Source organism: Thunnus thynnus, chromosome 22 (assembly GCF_963924715.1).
Source record: "Thunnus thynnus chromosome 22, fThuThy2.1, whole genome shotgun sequence".
In the NCBI taxonomy this organism is placed as follows: domain Eukaryota; kingdom Metazoa; phylum Chordata; class Actinopteri; order Scombriformes; family Scombridae; genus Thunnus; species Thunnus thynnus.
In genome coordinates this window covers 26,464,321-26,486,820 of record NC_089538.1, presented here as the reverse complement: position 1 = coordinate 26,486,820, position 22,500 = coordinate 26,464,321, and the positions used below count along the sequence as shown (strand labels likewise).

General features: G+C 43.2%; 1 protein-coding gene across 2 annotated transcripts in view; it reads right to left on the bottom strand.

Annotated features, from left to right (window-relative positions):
• Positions 1-9,553: 9,553 nt before the first annotated feature.
• Positions 9,554-22,500, bottom strand: part of LOC137173987 (ephrin type-B receptor 4b-like) — a 35,862-nt gene continuing 22,915 nt past the window's right edge. For both annotated transcript variants that reach the window (XM_067578932.1, XM_067578931.1), the window contains exons 14-21: positions 20,560-20,807; positions 18,738-18,884; positions 18,547-18,615; positions 18,352-18,401; positions 18,159-18,258; positions 16,812-17,005; positions 15,332-15,490; positions 9,554-13,723 (exon numbers count right to left, since the gene is read on the bottom strand). In XM_067578932.1, coding sequence (XP_067435033.1) covers positions 13,618-13,723; positions 15,332-15,490; positions 16,812-17,005; positions 18,159-18,258; positions 18,352-18,401; positions 18,547-18,615; positions 18,738-18,884; positions 20,560-20,807 — 1,073 coding nt within the window. In that variant the 3' untranslated portion in view covers positions 9,554-13,617. The remainder of the gene's footprint in view (positions 13,724-15,331; positions 15,491-16,811; positions 17,006-18,158; positions 18,259-18,351; positions 18,402-18,546; positions 18,616-18,737; positions 18,885-20,559; positions 20,808-22,500) is intronic.

Below are 22,500 nucleotides of genomic sequence, written 5' to 3'. Positions count from 1 at the left end.
CTAACATGCACTAACATTCACCAACATATACTAACATACTAACATACTAACATGCACCAACATATACTAACATACTAACATACTAACATACTAACATGCTAACATACTAACATGCTAACATACTAACATACTAACATGCTAACATACTAACATGCACCAACATATACTAACATACTAACATACTAACATGCACCAACATATACTAACATACTAACATATACTAACATGCTAACATACTAACATGCACCAACATATACTAACATGCTAACATACTAACATGCACCAACATATACTAACATACTAACATACTAACATGCACCAACATATACTAACATATACTAACATACTAACATGCACCAACATATACTAACATGCTAACATACTAACATGCACCAACATATACTAACATACTAACATACTAACATGCACCAACATATACTAACATGCTAACATACTAACATGCACCAACATATACTAACATACTAACATACTAACATGCACCAACATATACTAACATGCTAACATACTAACATGCACCAACATATACTAACATGCTAACATACTAACATGCTAACATACTAACATGCACCAACATATACTAACATACTAACATACTAACATGCTAACATACTAACATGCACCAACATATACTAACATGCTAACATACTAACATGCTAACATACTAACATGCACCAACATATACTAACATACTAACATACTAACATGCACCAACATATACTAACATGCTAACATACTAACATGCACCAACATATACTAACATGCTAACATACTAACATGCACCAACATATACTAACATGCTAACATACTAACATGCACCAACATATACTAACATACTAACATACTAACATACTAACATGCACATACTAACATACTAACATACTAACATATACTAACATACTAACATAAACCAACATATACTAACATACTAACATACTAACATACTAACATGCACCAACATATACTAACATACTAACATACTAACATGCACATACTAACATACTAACATACTAACATGCTAACATGCACATGCTAACATACACTAACATACTATGTTAGTATCTTAGTGTATGTATAGCTAGCTATAGCTGGCGCTAGTTTAGCTGCTAGCTTTATTTAACTTATGTTTTTGTATTTGTAATGAAGTTGCTGTTTGAGTGATGTTTAAATAGTTTAAATAATGTTAATCTAAATAACTGATTACACCAAACACTATTATTATTATTATTATTATTGTTGTTGTTGTTGTTATTGTTGTTGTTGTTGTTATTATTATTATTATTATTGTTACAGCTCTGCTCTGACTTCCAGCTCACAGTGGAAACAAAATGGAGGACGTGATGTAACATGTAGAAAAGACAAAGATTCAGTCTGAAGCTGTGAGACCTGAGGAGAATTACCCAGACTGCACTGCTCCCTCACTGACCTGATACACGCCTGACACATCTTTTGTGTGTGTGTGTGTGTGTGTGTGTGTGCAGACTGTACTTACATGTATAAAGTTACCAGCTGAATGTAATACAGGAAGAGATGAAGAACAGCGACAGTAAACACATCACAATGCTCAAAGGTGCCAAAAGAGAAATTCTGACCAATGAAAGCCTTCGAACTCGCTAAACAACAGATACTGTCCTGTCTCACACACACACACACACACTCACACACACACACACACACACACACACACACAGTAACAGGATCTTGTTTTCAGTCTCCTGAAGGTTGAAACTTAATGAGCAGTGACTCACACACTGCAGGCTGTATATGTGTGTGTGGGTGTGTGTGTGTGTGTGTGCGTGCGTGCGTGCGTGTGTGAGGTCATTTCCAGGTCAGTGGGGTGTCAGCTTGTCAGCCTATCAGCTGAGTGATCACCTGCTGATTGACAGGTATGATCATTACCATGGCGACGGGTCTGTCTGTCTCTTCTTTCAAAAGACACTGCAGGCTGTGTGCGTCCTTGAGAAAGTTCCAGGGGTCTTTAAGTTACTCTCACGGGTCCTTGAGGAGGTTCTGAGGGTGCTTGAGGAACTGTTACTGGTCCTTGACTAATAAAAAGTTAGTGGAGTTATTGAGGAAATCTGAGGGTTACGGTTTTAAGGTACTTTCACAGGTCCTTGAGGAGGTTTTAGGGGTCATTAAAACAGTTCCTGAGGGGCTTTAGGTAGTTGCAAAGGTCCTTTAGAGGGTCTTAGGGGTCCTTGTGAAAGTTCCAGGGTCTTTAGATACTCTCACAGGTCCTTGAGGAGGTTCCAGGGGTTTTATTTGACTAATAAAATGTTCCAGGCCTGATTGATTCAGAGGTCAGTGAGGAGGTTCCAGAGATGCTCCAGGAGCCTCAAGGTGTTTATGTTCAGGTGCTGCTAATGGGTCCTTAAAACAGTTCTACAGGTGGGTGAAGACTGAGAGCTGGTGACCTCCAACATGGCCGCCAGGCGGGAGGAGTCTTACTGAAGAGAACCAATAAAAGTGTTGAAAGCTGAACTGTGTGTGTGTGTGTGTGTGTGACGGCCCATTCGTCACTCTGCCTGTCACAATATTATTCTACCAATTAACCTAAAGGAGCCACACACACACACACACACACACACACACACACACACACACATGCGCGCACACGCACACGCACGCACACACACACACACACACACACACACATTAAACACACGCGTCTAGACTGAAGTCATTTTCATTTCCTGATACTTTGTAAGCAGCAGCATAGTAGTAGTACTAGTAGTGATAGTAGTGATAGTAGTGATAGTAGTAATAGTAGTGATAGTAGTGATAGTAGTAATAGTAGTGATAGTAGTGATAGTAGTGATAGTAGTAATAGTAGTGATAGTAGTGATAGTAGTAATAGTAGTGATAGTAGTAATAGTAGTGATAGTAGTGATAGTAGTGATAGTAGTAATAGTAGTGATAGTAGTGATAGTAGTGATAGTAGTAATAGTAGTGATAGTAGTGATAGTAGTAATAGTAGTGATAGTAGTGATAGTAGTAATAGTAGTGATAGTAGTGATAGTAGTAATAGTAGTAGTAGTATTCATAGTATTGTTTTTAGTTTCTATGTGGATTGGCCAAAGTTCTCACAAAGCTTCCAGTCGAGTGTTTGTGAGATTCAGGATTTCAAAGGTTCTTCAGGAGGTTCTTCTGAAGGTTTTCTGTTCTGTGAGGTTTCTGGGAGTTTAAGAGCTTTTGATTGAGGTACTAGAGAGTACTGACTTTGGGTTGGTGGTTCCATGAGTTTCAGGGGTTTCTCAGATGGTCCTAAGAGTTATGTTTGGGTTACTGGTTGTTCTTGAAAAGGTTCTCAGAGTCGTCTCTGTGGTTCCAGAAGTTGGTTCAGGGGGGTTGGGGTTCTTAAGGAGGTTGTCATAGTTGTTTCTAAAACTCCAGGAGTTTCTATCAATGAGGCCCCAGCAGTGTCTGAGGTTCTTCATGAGGTTCTATGAGCTGCCACTGAAATTCCAGGAGTTTTGGAGGTCCTTAAGGAGGTTCTGAGAGTATTGGTGTGGTTACAGGGTATTTCAGGGTTCGTAAAGAGGTTGTAAGAGTCGTCAGTGAGGTTCCAGAAGTTCTCTAAGAGTTTCTACAAGTCGTTGATGAGGTTTCTGGGTCAGTTCAGTGGTTCAGTGGTTGTTAAGTAGGTTCTGAGAGTTGTTGGTGAGACTCTGGGAGTTAAGAGCTCCTTATCAAGGTACTAGAGAGCACTAACTTGAGGTTTGGTGGTTCCATAAGTTTCAGGGGTTTCTAAGATGGTTCTAAGAGTTATGATGATGTTCAAGAAGTCGGTTGAGGGGCTCTGGAGGTCTTTTCTAAAATTCTGAGAGTTTCTAAAGTTTTTCAGGAGGTTGTACCGGTGAAACTCTAGCAAGTCAGAGGTTCTGGAGGAGGTTCTAGATGTCTGTAAGAGGTTCTGGAGGAGGTTCTAGATGTCTGTAAGAGGTTCTGGAGGAGGTTCTAGATGTCTGTAAGAGGTTCTGGAGGAGGTTCTAGATGTCTGTAAGAGGTTCTGGAAGACTTCAGGGTTACTGAGAAGTTTCCAAGAGTCCTTAAAGAGGTCTCTGAGGTTCTTGAGGAGTTTCCAGGGTGATTTGGGATGTTGGAGGTCAAGAGGGTTCTGCCAAACTGGAAAAATCACACACATGTAACACACACACACACACACACACACACACACACACACACACACACACACATTAAACACACATGTATTCAGGCACTTCAGAGCTGTCAGTACTGATCGTCCTGCAGAGAGAGACACAGAGCAGGAGGGCGGCCAAAATCTGGATAACACACACACACACACACACACACATACACACATACACACACACACACATACACACACATACACACTCACACACACACACACACACACACACACACACACACACTCCTCAACTCTCACAGATGAAACACAAACCTTCAGTTTTTTTCATTTCTCGGCGTCTCACTGCGAACAATGTGCTCATTAAAGTGAAATAACATGTCGAAATGTTCCTTCCTATACATCTCACACACACACACACATACACACACACACACACACACACACACAGCCTTAAACATCAGCTGGAGTTTATAACATTCGCAGCAGAACGTCTGGAAGTCATTTCTGTCAGACGAGACGAGCAGCAGCAGAGTTTCAGGAGCTGAGTGAAGAGTTTCAGAGGAGAACGAGGTCACGTGACCACCGGCAGACATGTTACACAGATATGTGGAGTTTCCCTCTTCACACAAACGGCGTCTCTCACGTTGCAGTCGCTTGTTTCCTTTCATTTTAAATCAGAATCACAACCAGAAACAGGTTTAAAGCCAAGAAGGTTTGCACATACAAGCAATCTGTCTTTGTGTTGCGTTCGAAATATACACACGATGAAGTCATCCCTAATGATATAAAATAATAAATAAAGACATTTAGACAATAAATATACATTTATATATAGAAAGAAAATCACTTTCTGTCTGTTTCTGTCTTTAACCAAATGTTTGTGCAGACTCAGGTTACACACACACACACACGTGTCTACTCAAGTTGCTGTGACCTCTGACCTCAAACACATGTGGTGGTCACGGTGTGTGTGTGTGTGTGTGTGTGTGTGTTGAAGTGGGACACCTGCCTGACCAGAACCACAGTGTGTATTCTGTTGTGTATTTATATGCAGAAAGCTTCAGAGACCAGCCAATCAGGAGATGAACCAACCATCAGCTGAGGTACAAAAAAAACAACCAAAAACTACATTGAGGTTGAAGACGATGTGATGTCGTCACCATGGCAACAACGTACATCTCTCACCTCCCCTGCATTGGGTCTGTTGTCTGTCTGTCACACACTCATCACTCCATCACCTCCATCTGTCTGATAACACACACACACGCCCCGGAGGTCGTAGGTCAACCTGAACCGTCTGGATGTTTGTTTCTGTGAGTTTAAACATGTTCAATGCTAAGATGTGATCTAATATTAAAGGAGTTATTGTGTCTGTGCTGTACAGCGGGACACCTGGCAGGTAGCTGTGTGTGTCCAGGTCTACCTCGCCCCCCGTTTGTGCCTCATGGATTCATTTTTACATTCCAGTCACAGAGCTGAACATCTGTTTCCCTAAAACATAAATACCAGGTGATCTCTGAATATCTGTGGGGCTGCAGGCCAGTTCAACGCTAACATGTTAACATGCTGCACCGCTGAGGCTGATGGGAACATCAACGTTATTACAATTCATCCTGAGAGGAACAACGTCGGTACCAAATATCACGTCAATACCTCCAATAGTTACAGAGATATTTCACTCTGAACCATAAAGTCAACCTCATGGTGGAGCTAGAGGAGAAACCAGAGGGTCACCAAAGACCAGATCCCACAACAATCCATCTGATAGTTGTTGAGATGTTTCAGTCTGAACCTCTGCTAGCATGGCTGAAAACCCAGAAGGTGGTTTAAAAATACTAAAACCCCAACAAGTCTCTAAAGACTCTCCAGCTGGTCCAGAATGCAGCTGCACGTGTTCTGACTAAAACTAGAAAAAGAGATCACGTAAAATCTAGAATAGAATTTAAAATCCTTCTCCTAACTTACAAAGCCCTTAATGGTCAGACACCATCATATCTTGAAGAGCTCATAGTACCGTATTATCCCACTAGAACACTGCGCTCCCAGTATGCAGGCTTACTGGTGGTTCCTACAGTCTTTAAAAGTAGAATGGGAGGCAGAACCTTCAGCTATCAGGCTCCTCTTCTATGGAACCATCTTCCAGATTCAGTCCGGGGTGCAGACACCCTCTCTATGTTTAAGAGTAGGCTTAAAACTTTCCTTTTTGATAAAGCTTATAGTTAGGGCCGACCAGGCTCGCCTTGGATCAGCCCTTAGTTATGCTGCTATAGGCCTAGACTGCTGGGGGACTTCCCATGATGCACTGGGGCATCAGGCGGTATGTCTTCCAACTCCAGATGTGAGGATTTTGCAGTCCTTCAGAAGTAAGATAGACACAATTAGATCGAATCTACTTCAGTGTCAGTGTATGAATGGTTGATGCTGAGACGCTGTCAGTTATTCCCAGTTTAAACCAGCAAAACTGCTTTTTAAATTCCATTTCCAGTTTTAATGAAGATTTGCTTGACATTGTTAATGATTCTCTTCAGATGGGCGTCTTCTCTTCTGCTCTTAAAACCGCCACAGTTAAACCTCTTCTGAAGAGAAGCACCTTGGATGCTTCCATACTAATAATATCTACAGACCAGTAACACAATCTACCATTTTAAAGCAAAATTTTAGAGAAGTTTGTTTTTAACCAGTTAAATGATTTTGAACTCTTACAAAATTTTTAAAAATATCAATCTGGTTTTTGGACCAACCATATTAGTATTACTGTACTTAAACGCAGCCTTTGATACAGGAGACCACTCAATTCTTTTAGACAGACTTCCCAGTTTGATTGGCCTCTCTGGTACTGTTTCTTACTGGTTTAAATCTTATCCTATCAAGAGAATTTTTGTGAGCATTGATCAATGTTCATCTAAAAGCCATGAAATGAATTGTGGTGTTCCTCAAGGTTCAGTTTTAGGTCCTGCTCTGTTTAGTCTTTACATGCAGCCACGTGGAACCATCATCAGTCTCCGTCGCTATGCCGATGACACACAGCTTTATGATGTCATGTCGGTGCCTTTTCTAATCGTATTCTAGATATCAAATTATGGACGGCAGAGACTTTTTTACAGCTCAGTCGAGACAAAATGGAAGTCTTGTTCATTGATACTGAAGCTCAGAGAGAGAAACTGTGAAACTGCAAACACTGGCACCAAATACCCGTCAACTGGTGAAAAACTCACAAGTCATCTTTGACTCAGATCTCAGTTTTAAACCTCACATTAGAAATAGGAGTGCAACCGTTCCTCTCTCAAGCCAATACAGAGACACTACTGCACACTTTCATTACCTGCAGGACTGACTACTGTAATGCTCTGCTTAAGAAGAATATAGAATATGAGAATATATCAGCTGCATGTGTGTTGATGAGGACCAGACAGAGAACAAACATTACACCAATATAAAGTCTCTGCATTGGCTACCCGTCTGCTTCAAAATGATTTCAAGACCCTTTTATTGGTGTATAAAGCTCTTGATGGTCTAAGTCCTACCTCTTTATCAGATATGCTTGTATCCTGTGAACCTTCTGGAACCTTCAGGTCTTCTGGTAGCGGCCTTTTAATTAAAGTCAGAACAAAAACCCACAGTGAGGCCACTTTGTATCACTACGGTCCTCGAACAGCTTCAGTGTTGATCATTTTAAACTCAAGACCTTCCTTTTTAATCCGGCGTTTAATTGAACTTTATTTAATTTATTTATCTGTTTTATTTATATGTTTTAGCCTGTTTTACTGCCTTTTATTCTATTAATAACCTACTTTTTATTTCTGGTTTCATTTACTCCAACACATCTCGTCTCTTTTAATGTTTTATTATTTTATCTCCATCTTTGTTTTCCTTTTAATACCCGAACTTTCATCCCTGGTTTTACTCACCGGAGGGGGGGGGGGTGGGGGGGCGGGAGTAACTGTGTAAAGCACTTTGTGTTACATTGCATTTGTATGAAAAGTGTTATACAAATAAAGTCTGATTGATTGATCCTCCTCCTCCATTAGAGTTCTTGTGTTTTCTCGTCTCACGGGTTCTTGTGGATCAGGGTCCTGGACCACCTGGTTATGGATTGCTGGCTTCTGTGGGTTATGGTTGCTCCTGCTTGACACCCACACCTACTATTATTATGATTAGTTTCTATATATATATGTATATATTTCTATCATTATTACTGTTGTTATTAAGCGTCTCTGTGTGTCTCTCTCAACCAGTCAGAGTCCGGGTCTGCTTGAGGTTTCTTCCCGTTAAAGGGGAGTTTTTCCTCACTGCGTCACCGAGTGCTGCTCATGGAGGAATGTTGAGTCTGGACCTGCTCTATGTGAAAAAGCCCTGAGACGACTTCTGTCTGTCTATATAAATAAAACTGACTTGACTTCCTCATTTCCAGAATCTTTAAAGACTCTTTGAACCATTTGGATGTAAAAATATTCAGTCTGCTGCAAGATTAAAACAGGTTTTTAACACATTTTCCAAGTTGAGATTCAGTTAAAACAAACTACTGAAGGAGCTGATTTACCTCTTTTTGTCTGACACAAGAAAAACATAAAAGAATGATTCATGTGCAAAAGTATAAAATAATAAAAAAGTCAATTTATAACTGATAGAAAACTTTTTAACTTTGGCTCATAACATACAACTTAGCACAGTCAACACTGGAAACACATGAAACTAATTCCCAGTTCCCAGTGTTCCCAGTGTGTTAAACCAGCAGTCAGGTGTCTGTAATCATTCCTCCTGTTCATACTGGATATTAAAAGATCCTTCAAATGTGTTTTCAATGTTAGTGATGGAGGATAAAATCCACAGTGTGTCCACACAGTCATTTAAAGTCTGTGTGAAGCTTCTATGCAGCTTCATCAGTCTGAGTTAGTCATATCAAGTGGATATCTGACACATTTACAGTCTTTTTAGCATCAAATTCCCTCTTTGTGTTTCCTCGGACAGTGTTTCCCTGTTGAGCTGCAGGTGGAAGTATAGTAACAAAAAGAGGAACTTTGGCACTAAAAAGACTGTAACGTTGAAAGATATCTACTTGATTTGACTCATTTGGACGCTGAAGCTTCATATTAGCTTCAGACTGTGGATTTAGTCCTCCATCACTTCCATTGTAAGGTCATTATGAAGGGATCTTCTAATGGTCAGTATGAACAGGAGGAATGATTTGATGCTTTAATGTTCATTTGGGCTCCTGACTGACCGTCCGTTCATCACTTTGGTCCAGTTGATCCTGCAGAACATTGTAACCTGAAACCTTTTTAACAAACTTCAGTTCAGGTTTTATGTCTTTTCTCACATGTGGTCATAAAATAAATATGTGAAGTCATTAAAACTGCTGAAGTAATCAAACCTGTGACCACTTACACACACAAACACACACAGACTGACAACAGGACATCTCACTGGGCGGGACGGTTCATCTTTATTGTGATTGGCTGACAGAGACTCCCCTTCAACCCGTGGACATTCTCTTATATATCAATAATAACAACCATAATATTTTCATTCATGAATGGATTTATAGACGTCGTGTTGACAGATATAACTCAGAGTGGACGGGACAAACAAGGACGGACGTTACGACGTTACTCCGACAGTGAAAGGACCGGAGGTGAACGTCAGGTCACATGATCTCCAACAGCGACAGTTTGCTCCTGAATCCCCCAATCAACAACAACAATGACATCACCGCAGCAGCCTTCAATGTGAAGACCCCATCATGCATCAGTCCAGTATACAGTAGAGGAGGCTGGGAGTTGCCATGGAAACCCTCCCTGTAGTGCTGTTATTGGCTAGTTACAGGTTTGACTGACAGCCGAACTGAATGAATCACATTATTTAATCAGGTTATGTTTAATCTGATCACCAGTCAAATATTACAGACATACTGGGTTTCTGCTTTCGGCTCTTTCAGTTATTGTGGTAAAAAAAAAAGGCTGAAAATAAGCTGCAAAGTTCTTAAAAAGCATCTAATTAAAGTAAAGAAGGTTTGGTGGTCACTTCACAACGTATTCATGACCTGATTGGTTGACAAATGTTTATTTAATCTTGCTCGGAGGGTACAGGAGTAGCCTGAATCACTGCCCACATCTAGGATTTATTCAGCTGGTTGGAAAAGTCAATCAGAGCTTCTCAGGTGGGAGGAATAACGGGAACGTCTGGGAATTCTCCGTCTTTTTCTCTCATATTGTGTTTCTAAGTGAGTTGATCACTTTCTGGTATGAACTCTCACTATTAACTGTTAATGTGCTGTTGAATCTTGCCTGCAGGAGTTGGAGTGGAGGGTTGGTGGGGTTATGGGACTGATATGGTTTAGTTTGGTTTAGTTTGGGCTGTACTGTGTTTTTTTTGGTAATGCTTTACTTCACAGGTCCCCTTCTTTTGAACAATTGTTTAACTGACAGAAAATATGTAGTTTTCAGTGTGTAGTTTTGTTTTGTTTTTTCAATAATTTCCTAAAAGTAGCTGCTGTGTAACTGTTCATTCTTAGGACATTTCTTGGAAAGGATTATGTACTTTGGTAGTGTACGAGAAATGTGCTCATTATATGTGCATAATGTGCTAATATGTAGTTTGACACACAAAACAACACAATGAAAACTGAGTATTTTCTGTCAGTTAAAGAAAAATCACCAAATAAACCAACTTAACTCTTTAAACTTGTAACCCCCCCGTAAAATATCCTAAAAATTTAATGTGAAATTCCTGCAAATTACTCAGAAAACTTCCAGTTAATTAGTGTAAAATTAAAGGACTGTGAAATAAAGTGTTGCCGTTTTTTAAGAAAAGATGTCTTCCTGAGCTAAAGACCAGAAAAATGTCTTCTGGTGTGAACGAGATGTTTGCAGTTTTACAGGTTGTTGAAGGTTTTATTTTATTTATAGAAATAACAGCTCTGAAATCTACACTTCCTCAGTCAAACATCAAACATGTTAACTGCTTCTAGTAAACTCTTGACGGGACGGAGGCAGACTGGAATAAAATGTTCCTATTATTGAAAACACTGTTTCACAGCAATGTTCAGATATTCTTTACTTTAGCAGGAACTTAAAGATAACTGTGTGACATTTTTAGACTTCTGAAGGTTTTGTCCGACTTACCTTCAGACTTTTCTTATCACATGAATGAATGTTTGTCAGTGGGAACAGAAGAGACACCTCCAGACACCGGAATCAGAGCAAGATTAAAGTCTTCTGTCACATGTTGGGGATATGTTAAGCATTGATATGTGGTGTTTTAGAGCTGATCAAAGGGGAATTATCAGACATTTAAGTGGTGAATCAGACACATGCTCTTGTTCCTGAGGGCCAAACAACTGACTGACTTCAGACGTGATCTTTGGTCCTGAATATCAGATCCTCTCATTCACCTTCATCCCAGAGAGCTTTGAAACACGAGACAAATATTTTTTGTTGTTTTTCTTTTCTTTACAAAATGAAACTTTTTCCTGAAATGTATGTTTAGTATAAAAACATTGATCACTCTACTCGGCTTAAAAACATGATCATAGTCAAATATCAGGTACAAAAAGTGCTAAAATATAAAACCATTAACAGTTCAATAGTTCCAATAGTTCCAATATTTCCGGTGACGTCCTCAAACCTGGAACAGTTCCCACACTCAGGGATCTGGGACTTTTCAAAAACATCATAAAATTACTTTTTACTTCTTCAAACTGTTTTTTTGTTGAATCAGCTAAAATCTGCTTATTCTCTGGAAACTGGAATCTTTCTCTGCTGTGGTTTTGTTCCAGAGGGTTGAAAATAAAAAGCTTTAAAGTGATTCTCAACCACAAATCTTTAGTACTTTTTCCCCCATTTCAACTCCAAGCTGAGCACCAACTCTTTACCAGACTGCAAACTCTTAACAAACCTTTCAACTCTGCAAGGATTAGTGTTTGATATTGAAAGGATAGATCTTGGTTGAAGTATCAATTTAAAGTTTAAAAACAGTTCTAGACCCCTCAGTGTGGGAACTTTTGAGGACACAGGCTCATTAAAATAGAGTACTTTTACAACCTCAAAAAAAAAAAGCACCAGAATTGGACTTACAACCATTTGTGGGTGTCAAACCACAGTTTGAGAAACTCGTAGTCCTGTTCAAGAATTCAGTAATGTGACGTAAATATTCCCGAAAGGCTTCTTGAAAGTCTTCTAGTATTCCAGGGAATTTCATCACCTGAACAATCACAGTAATTTGGATAATGCCTTGAGAAAAAAGTTCTCAAAATATTTCCACAAAAGCGTGGGCAGTATTCTCAAAGATTCCCAAAGATTTCCTCAAAATGTTCCACATTGTTTTCCGAGGTGACCCCGGAATATTCCTCACAGGTTATGACACTGATCCTTTACCAGAACCTTTTTGCATATCACCACATAAATCCCTCCAGAACCTCCAGATGTCCCTCGGGTAAATATTCCCAAACTGACTGAGTTTACCGACTAGTCTGTTTGGAATTTCTGGGAGTCAGAAATGTTCCTGCACAGATTCCACAACATTCTTTAAAAAATCCACAATAATTCCTAAGAAGCGTTCAGATAAAATCACAGAATACTCCTAATAGAGTATTTGGAGATATCCACAGTACTGAAAATTCACTCGGACACCTTCCAGCTCGAAATAAAAGTCCCTTCGCTCCTAAATGTCTCGGTTTTTGGCAGTCGTAGTGGCAGTGGCAGTTTGGGAGCTTTAGTTATGACCATCAACTGATCCCGTGAAGAGTTTTCTTTGTTTTTACACAAAAACATCATGAAAGAACAAATCTTTGCATTTCCAATAAAATCCAACAGAGACCATTTAGTCCTTGATCTGCTGGGATTCCTGTTTTTCTGCTGTGCAAATCCAACCAGCACAGCACCAACCTGCTGTTACTGTGTGACGAACACAGCTGGGAACCAATCCCAGCTGTGCTTCCATGCAGTGGGCGGGGCTTAGTGGTAACAGCAGGGCCAGAGGGGCCAGTTACAACGTCTCCACGTCCAATCAGATGCGTCATTTGAACAAAATTTGTTTTTTTATGTGCTGGATGTTGGTTGGTTGGTGTCCTGTGAGTCTAGGATTTTAAGGGATTTCAGGGATTAAAAAGTGACCAATCAGGTCAAGGTAGGAGGATCTTTGGGTTTCCTGAGCAGTGGATGGCTGGTATGATCCTGAGTGTTTACCAGCTGGGCGCTAGCTTAAGTCTAAAAACTTCTCTGTGGCTGGTTCTGATTGGTCAAAATAACAAAGTAGACAGAGTGTTGTTGCACCTGAATCAAAAAGTATGAAGCATCAGGAGAATCCTCATTATTTAGTGTTCTGAGTCGCTGTGAAAGTTTTGTGCATCCTTAATGTCACAGCTGAGGACTCTCATCGGTCTGACCATCAGGAGGCCGTCTCTGATTGGTCAGAAAGTTGGGTTGGACCAGTAAAAATGCATCCTGAGTGTTGTGGTTTTGGACAGTATGACGAGGCGGCGCTGTGATTGGTCAGTAGAGCAGGGTGGGCGGAGCTTTTTGTATCCTGAGTGTCTGGATGGAGAAGAGGATTTTCTTCTGGTGGCCGGCGAGGGTCACGCCCACTCTGAGCAGGTCTCTATGGAAACAAAGTACGGAAAGAGATAAGAGCCAAAAACACAGATAAAACTTAAATCTTCAGCCAAAAACTGAACTATGAATCAATTATTTTATACATTTACTATACAAGGGAACTCAAATTTACTTTGCCACTAAAAAATCTTAAAGATTCAGTTTTCTTGGACAGGACTGAGGGTGAACTCTGCTATATGGTGGTATGTTCTATATTTCTCTGACTGGCATATTATGATGTGTTCAATGGCTGTTTAGTGTCTGTATTCATATCTTCTAATGAAAAATAAGATTTGATTGAAAAAAGAGATTCAGTTTTCTTTTAGAAAAATACAAAAGTAACTAAGTACATTTACTCAAGTACTGTACTTAAGTATAATTTTGAGGTACTTGTACTTTACTTGAGTATTTCCATGTGATGCTACTTTATACTTCCACTTCACTACATTTCAGAGGGTTCATATTGTACTTTCTACCACCGCTGGCGGCACGGTAGGCATTGGAGGGCAATGTCTGTCCAACTGGGTTTTTGTGCCACCCCGACATTCAGATTGACAGTTTTACCGCCCTATCAGATTCATATGAACTTCCTCTGTTAGTGTACATGACTGACATTACGCTACATTGTGCATTTGCTGTCAGGAGGCGGTTTTGTGTAGCTAGCAGCTGGACGAAAGTCGGAAACTACGGCTAAACAGCTCTCTTTGAAAAACTCGGATGACACATGTTGGGTGCATAGAGAGAAGTCGCGGCAGGATGGTCGTGAGACGTTTGTTGGCGCTAAAGGATCCATTCAGTCACCAAACACGGTTTAACACCAGATCCAGACGCACCTCAGATCATCAATGTTGACTGGACGCCTGAAAAACTTGACACATCTTGTCTTTTGAAAGAGAACTAACTAACACTTCGGATTACGACGACTTAATGAACCTTTTCAACTCAAAGCCCAGAAGACTCCACCTTGTGCAGGAATAGTAGCTGCAGGTAAGCCCGTCGTGGCATGTTCTGACTGCGGTTTCTGAGGAAGTTCTGAATTGTAACATATCCATTGTTCAATTTGTGTTTGTAGCTACTCTCATAACAAGGGTTGTACAGTGTTGGATTAGTTGTTATCATGTTATTTCCTCTTTTATGTATAGACAGCCATTCATCTCATTCACGTTACACTACCTAAAAAAATGTCCGATCTAAAGAGGAATGCCCACCCGTGAAAACCTCAAGCCGCCTTGTTGTCTGGCGCTGGCTCTGCTTTCTACTCCACTACATTTATTTGACAGCTTTAGTTACTTTTCAGATGAAGATTTGACACAATGGATAATATAACAAGCTTTTAAAATACAACACATTGTTAAAGATGAAACCAGTGGTTTCCAACCTTTTTGTCTTTTGACGTCTTACAAAAAGCAGTGTGTAGTCGGGGTCACATTTCACATGTCTATGAGTTGTTAACAGCTCCACCAAATAGTGATTTTTCCCTCTAAACTTCTCACGTGCTTTCATTTCAATAAATGTTCAAATGATCCAATATTTCAGCAAAAATCAAAGATTAGAGAAAAAGTCCAAAAACAGATTTGTGTATCAGAACTTGGAGGGTGTATGTAGTGAATCTTACTCTGTGTTGATCTGCGAGACGATGTCCAGGCTGGTGAATCCAGCTTGCAGGAAGCTCTGCTCGTATCTCTCCATCTTTATGGCTCGAAGCCACTCGGAGACTGAACTACAGGCTGAGAGGGAAGGGGGGGGGCGCTGGTCCAACAGAGGCTGTGATGAGCTGAGACAGACAGACAGGATTAATGATACTGAACCATGACGAGCTGACAGAAGAGTTTCAGGTTTAGACCTGCACTTCTAGACTGGAAATATGTGAAAGTTTGATCCCATGCGGAGATGTCGACTGTCTGGAAACCTTCAGACGTCTCTGTAGCAGAGTTCAGGGTGTGTTTGTCCGTTTTATGTCACTGATGTTTTGTTGTTTATTGTTTCTGAAGTTGTTTAAATGATATAAATCTGAGCAGATATCCTGACTTTTAGGTCGTATTCAGACCAGATCAGGCGTTGCAGCACCGCCGCAGGGTTGAGCGGAGGTGTGGGTGTGTTGTGCTCTAGAACATAACCGCCGTGAACCAATCAGAAAATAACATTTTATCATCATTATCATTATTCATCATCTCTCTCTCGTCAGTCAGGAAGCCGACAGCAGAGTCTGACTTTACTTTGAAGAGAAACGTCCTCCCTCATGGCAGAGTTTACAGATCTGATCAGTCTGATCGCCGGCTGTGATTGGCCGCCGCAGCGTGACGTCGGGTTGATTCTGGATCAACTTTCTCACCACAGGCTGCTGCAGTCGAGACCCGTCAACCTAAACACCCCCCCCCCCCCCCCCCCCCCCCCCCCCCCCCCCCGTCAGATTTGGACTGAATACGTCTCTTGTTTGGCTCAAACTCCACAAACACTGGATCCTACAGTTCCCATAATGCACCTGGATAGTGTCTTTTCCTTAGATTATTTTTGTAAAGGAAAAGTTTCTACTTTCTTGCTGAGTCAGACGTTCAGGTCGATTCCTCTCTCATGTCTCGTCTCCAGTCTTTATGCTACGCTAAGCTAAGCTAACTAGCTGTAGCTTCTTAGACGCTACGGAGGAATCGGTCTGAACATCCGACTCTTCAGCGAGACAGAAACTTCTGAGTCACACACAGCTGTCCACATCTGCAGGTACGAACCGATGCTGTCGTCACTTTTCTAAACTCTACATGTCAGACAGACAGGCAGCCGGCAGACAGACAGACAGACAGGATATTGCTTCGCTCTGAGCTTTAATCCAGGAATGTGAACTGTTCTGCACCTGCTCCTGTAAACAACTCTGTCTGTATAAACAGCTGCCAATCACACAGCTGGGAGGCTCACAAGCCCCGCCCCCTGCACACACACACACACACACACACACACATGTTTTGTTTAAGTGTGTATGTGTGTGTGTGTGTGCCTGCCTTTGTCTCCACGCCAGACTCTGACCTTTGACCCCTGAACCCCAGCAGCTGCTGCATGAATGACATTCCACAGCTGCCAATCAAACTCTCTCTAACGACCCTCACCTCGGTCCGTCCGCGATCGTCACCTTCAGGGAGGCGGGGTTACGGATCAGCCTGTCGAGCGCCGACACCACGTCGCAGAACCTCGGCCGATTGGCTCGTTCCTTCTGCCAGCAGTCCAGCATGAGCGAGTGCAGAGAGGCGGGGCAGTCCGGCGGCGGCGGCAGCCGGTAGTCCTGCTCGATGGCGTTGATCACCTGACGGACAGACGCAGGGAGACGGGTGAGAGAGAGACAGGTGAGAGAGAGACGGGTGAGAGAGAGACAGGTGAGAGAGAGACGGGTGAGAGAGAGACGGGTGAGAGAGAGACGGGTGAGAGAGAGACAGGTGAGAGAGAGACGGGTGAGAGAGACGGGTGAGAGAGAGACAGGTGAGAGAGAGACGGGTGAGAGAGACGGGTGAGAGAGAGACGGGTGAGAGAGAGACGGGTGAGAGAGAGACAGGTGAGAGAGAGACAGGTGAGAGAGAGACGGATGAGAGAGACGGGTGAGAGAGAGACGAGTGAGAGAGAGACGGGTGAGAGAGACGGGTGAGAGAGAGACAGGTGAGAGAGAGACGGGTGAGAGAGACGGGTGAGAGAGAGACGGGTGAGAGAGAGACGGGTGAGAGAGAGACAGGTGAGAGAGAGACGGGTGAGAGAGAGACGGGTGAGAGAGAGACGAGTGAGAGAGACGGGTGAGAGAGAGACGGGTGAGAGAGAGACGGGTGAGAGAGAGACGAGTGAGAGAGACGGGTGAGAGAGAGACGGGTGAGAGAGAGACGGGTGAGAGAGACGGGTGAGAGAGACGGGTGAGAGAGACGGGTGAGAGAGAGACGGGTGAGAGAGAGACGGGTGAGAGAGAGACGGGTGAGAGAGACGGGTGAGAGAGACAGGTGAGAGAGAGACGGGTGAGAGAGAGACGGGTGAGAGAGAGACGAGTGAGAGAGACAGGTGAGAGAGAGACGAGTGAGAGAGACGGGTGAGAGAGAGACGGGTGAGAGAGAGACGGGTGAGAGAGAGACGAGTGAGAGAGACGGGTGAGAGAGAGACGGGTGAGAGAGAGACGAGTGAGAGAGACGGGTGAGAGAGAGACAGGTGAGAGAGAGACGAGTGAGAGAGACGGGTGAGAGAGAGACGGGTGAGAGAGAGACGGGTGAGAGAGAGACGGGTGAGAGAGAGACAGGTGAGAGAGAGACGAGTGAGAGAGACGGGTGAGAGAGAGACGGGTGAGAGAGAGACGGGTGAGAGAGAGACGAGTGAGAGAGACGGGTGAGAGTTATTAATATGAAACTGTTTCTATTATTTGAAGTCGTTTTGTTTTGTGTTTTAGTTTTTTTCTTTCGGAGGTTTTAACGTGTTTGTTTTCTTACGTCCTGGTTGCTCATGTCCCAGTACGGTCGCTCTCCGTATGACATCACTTCCCACATGACGATGCCGTAACTCCACCCATCGCTGGCCGACGTGAACTTCCTGCAATCAGTCAATTACATAACGATGTTAATTCACTCGTAGTGAGTTTAATACAGCCGATCCTCTACGACAAGCTGCGGCGCTGATCCTCACCTGTAGGCGATGGCTTCAGGAGCCGTCCAGCGAATAGGAATCTTCCCTCCCTGACAGAAACACACAGTCAGATAAAGACAGAAGAGAAGAGGACCGAGAGCAGAGCCCTGAGGAACTCCACACGTCACAAAACATCTCAAATATAAACCAAATGCAGCACTTGCAGGGCTGTCATCATGATGAATCAGGTCTTACCAGAGAGCTGGTGTACGTCGGGTCAGACGAGTTTTCAGTCAGGACCCTGCTGAGACCAAAGTCTGACACCTGAACACGAAAAACACACAACAGTTTATTACCAGGATCCTTCAAACTGACGTAAGACAGACAGGTGTGCAGGCAGACAGACAGGTGTGCAGGCAGACAGACAGGTGTGCAGACCGTCTCACCTTACAGACCAGGTTGGAGTTGACCAGGATGTTGCGAGCTGCCAGGTCTCGGTGGACGAAGCTCATGTCGGACAGATACTTCATCCCCGCGGCGATGCCACGCAGCATCCCCACCAGCTGGATGGTGGTGAACTGTCCGTCATTCATCTGCAGACAGACAGGTAGAGTGAGACAGGTAGAGTGAGACAGGTGGAGAGAGACAGGTGGAGTGAGACAGCTGGAGTGAGACAGCTGGAGTGAGACAGGTAGAGTGAGACAGGTAGAGAGAGACAGGTAGAGACAGACAGGTGGAGAGAGACAGGTAGAGAGAGACAGGTAGAGTGAGACAGGTAGAGAGAGACAGGTAGAGACAGACAGGTAGAGTGAGACAGGTAGAGTGAGACAGGTAGAGAGAGACAGGTAGAGACAGACAGGTGGAGAGAGACAGGTAGAGTGAGACAGGTGGATAGAGACAGGTGGAGTGAGACAGGTAGAGAGAGACAGGTAGAGACAGACAGGTAGAGAGAGACAGGTAGAGACAGACAGGTAGAGAGAGACAGGTAGAGACAGACAGGTGGAGAGAGACAGGTAGAGTGAGACAGGTGGATAGAGACAGGTGGAGTGAGACAGGTAGAGAGAGACAGGTAGAGACAGACAGGTAGAGAGAGACAGGTAGAGTGAGACAGGTAGAGAGAGACAGGTAGAGACAGACAGGTAGAGAGAGACAGGTAGAGACAGACAGGTAGAGAGAGACAGGTAGAGTGAGACAGGTGGATAGAGACAGGTGGAGTGAGACAGGTGGAGAGAGACAGGTAGAGAGAAACGGGTGGAGAGAGACGAGTAGAGAGAGACAGGTAGAGACAGACAGGTGGAGAGAGACAGGTAGAGTGAGACAGGTAGAGTGAGACAGGTAGAGAGAGACAGGTAGAGACAGACAGGTAGAGAGAGACAGGTAGAGAGAGACAGGTAGAGACAGACAGGTGGAGAGAGACAGGTAAAGTGAGACAGGTAGAGTGAGACAGGTAGAGACAGACAGGTGGAGAGAGACAGGTAGAGTGAGACAGGTGGATAGAGACAGGTAGAGAGAGACAGGTAGAGTGAGACAGGTAGAGAGAGACAGGTAGAGACAGACAGGTGGAGAGAGACAGGTAAAGTGAGACAGGTAGAGTGAGACAGGTAGAGACAGACAGGTGGAGAGAGACAGGTAGAGTGAGACAGGTGGATAGAGACAGGTGGAGTGAGACAGGTAGAGAGAGACAGGTAGAGACAGACAGGTAGAGAGAGACAGGTAGAGACAGACAGGTAGAGAGAGACAGGTAGAGTGAGACAGGTGGATAGAGACAGGTGGAGTGAGACAGGTAGAGAGAGACAGGTAGAGACAGACAGGTAGAGAGAGACAGGTAGAGACAGACAGGTAGAGAGAGACAGGTAGAGTGAGACAGGTGGAGACAGACAGGTGGAGAGAGACAGGTAGAGTGAGACAGGTGGATAGAGACAGGTGGAGTGAGACAGGTAGAGAGACAGGTAGAGACAGACAGGTAGAGAGAGACAGGTAGAGTGAGACAGGTAGAGAGAGACAGGTAGAGACAGACAGGTAGAGAGAGACAGGTAGAGTGAGACAGGTAGAGAGAGACAGGTAGAGACAGACAGGTAGAGAGAGACAGGTAGAGTGAGACAGGTGGATAGAGACAGGTGGAGTGAGACAGGTAGATACAGGCAGGTAGAGTGAGACAGGTGGAGAGAGAAAGGTAGAGAGAGACAGGTAGATACAGGCAGGTAGAGTGAGACAGGTAGAGACAGACAGGTAGAGACAGACAGGTAAGGATGGAGCTGCCTGTCTCACCCTCAGGAAGCTGTCGAGCGCTCCGTTCTCCATGAACTCGGTGATGATCATGACGGGACAGGAAGTGGTGATGACGCCCTCCAGGTGGATGATGTTCGGGTGCTGGAACTGACCCATGATGGACGCCTCCGACAGGAAGTCCCGCCTCTGCTTGTCCGTGTAGCCGCCCTTCAGCGTCTTGATGGCCACGTAGTTCTCCTTCCGGCCCGGGATCCGTAGCCGCCCCCGGCACACCTCACCGAACTCACCTGGACAGGTACACGAGGAGGCTGCGTTAGACTGATGATCGTTAATATGAGACGACTCGGCCGGCGAGGGAACACGCAGCCGTAAAGGTTCTTTAAATAAAGAACACAGAGGACCGAGTACAGAACCCTGAGGAACGCCACCTGTCAGAGCCAATCACAGCAGAGCTCAACTCTCTGTCTTTAATACCGCAGAGGTGTACTGTTCCTTTAAGGCTCATTAGCACATACCAACATGTCCACACTTCATACAACACGCACATACATGCAGAGCGTGTGTGTGTGTGTGTTATCCAGGCGGTGGTGAAAACCTTGCACCATTGTTTCCGCGGTAACAGCTATCCAGTTACATCTCACTAATGTCATCACCAGAGACTACTGCTGTTACAGTAGCTACACACACACACACACACACACATGTTGCCCTAGGTCACTTTTGGGGACTTTACATAGACTTACATTGTTTTCCTGGAGACTTCCCCCAACACTAACCACTGACCCAAAACTCAGCTTTTTACCAGTTAGGGGACACGGCTTGTCTCCAGTTAACTGGTCTTTAGTCTGAGATCTGTCCCTGAAAGTAGCCTACGACAGACACACACACACACACACACAGTCTCATGTTTACTTTTAATAAAACTGGATTCATGTTGGAGAATGAACCAGATTTGATGTTTTTACAGCATGAACGCGGTTCCTCCTGATGATGGGAAACTTAATGTTCTCCTCTCAGGGGTCAAAGTTCACCAACACTTCTGGCAGACAGTCTTTCTCAGCTCTCCAGGAAACCTGTACAAACTAAAAGCCTCGCTGTAAGACGACTTACTGAGTGTTTTAAAGCACTCAAACGTTATTGTGTTGTCACCTTCATGCAGCCCAAAAAAGTTCCTATAAAGGTTTCTGTGATTAATAGTTTCCTAAAAGGTTCCCTAAACATCCCCTGAGTATCCGTGGGTTCCTAACATGTTGCGGATAGAGTAAGTTACTAAAAAGTTATCAAAAACTTAAAAGATAAAGGTTAAAAGGTCCCTAAAAGGTTCCTGGATTCCTTAAAAAGTTCCTATCATTCTTGGATTCAAAAATGTTCCTCAACAGCTTCCTGGATTCCTGTCATGTGCCTAAAAAGTTTCCTGCCTCCCAAAAGAGTTCCTCAAAGACCCTGAAAAGGTTCTTGGGTGCTAAATAGTTCCTAATAATGTACCTGGGTTCCAAAACAGTTTTGCGGGTTCCTCGTAAGTGCCCAACAAGATTCCTTATAACATTCGTAGATTTCATTAAAGGCTTCTTAAAAAGTTCATGGCTTCCTAAAGGGTTCCACAAAAGCTTCCTGGAAGGTTTGTGTGTCCCTAAAAAGGTTCTTCAAAAATCTTAGAAAGTTCTTCAAAAGGTTCCTAGATTCTTTAAATGTAATAAGTTAGATAAGTTCCTACTATGTTCCTCAAAAGGTTCTTGTATGCCAAAAGTTCCAAAAATGTTTACTGGGTTTCTTGTAAGCTCCCAGAAAGACTCTTCAGAAGGTCAAGTACCTAAAAAGGGTTGTGTATTCCTAAAAGGTTCCTCAAAGATCTTAAAAAGTTCCTAAAACGGTTCCTAGATTACCCAAAAAAAATTCTTTAAGTTCCCGCCTTTCTTGGAATCTAGCTCAATTACTAAAAAGGTTCATTCATGTTTTAAAAAAGTTCCTCAAAGATGCAAA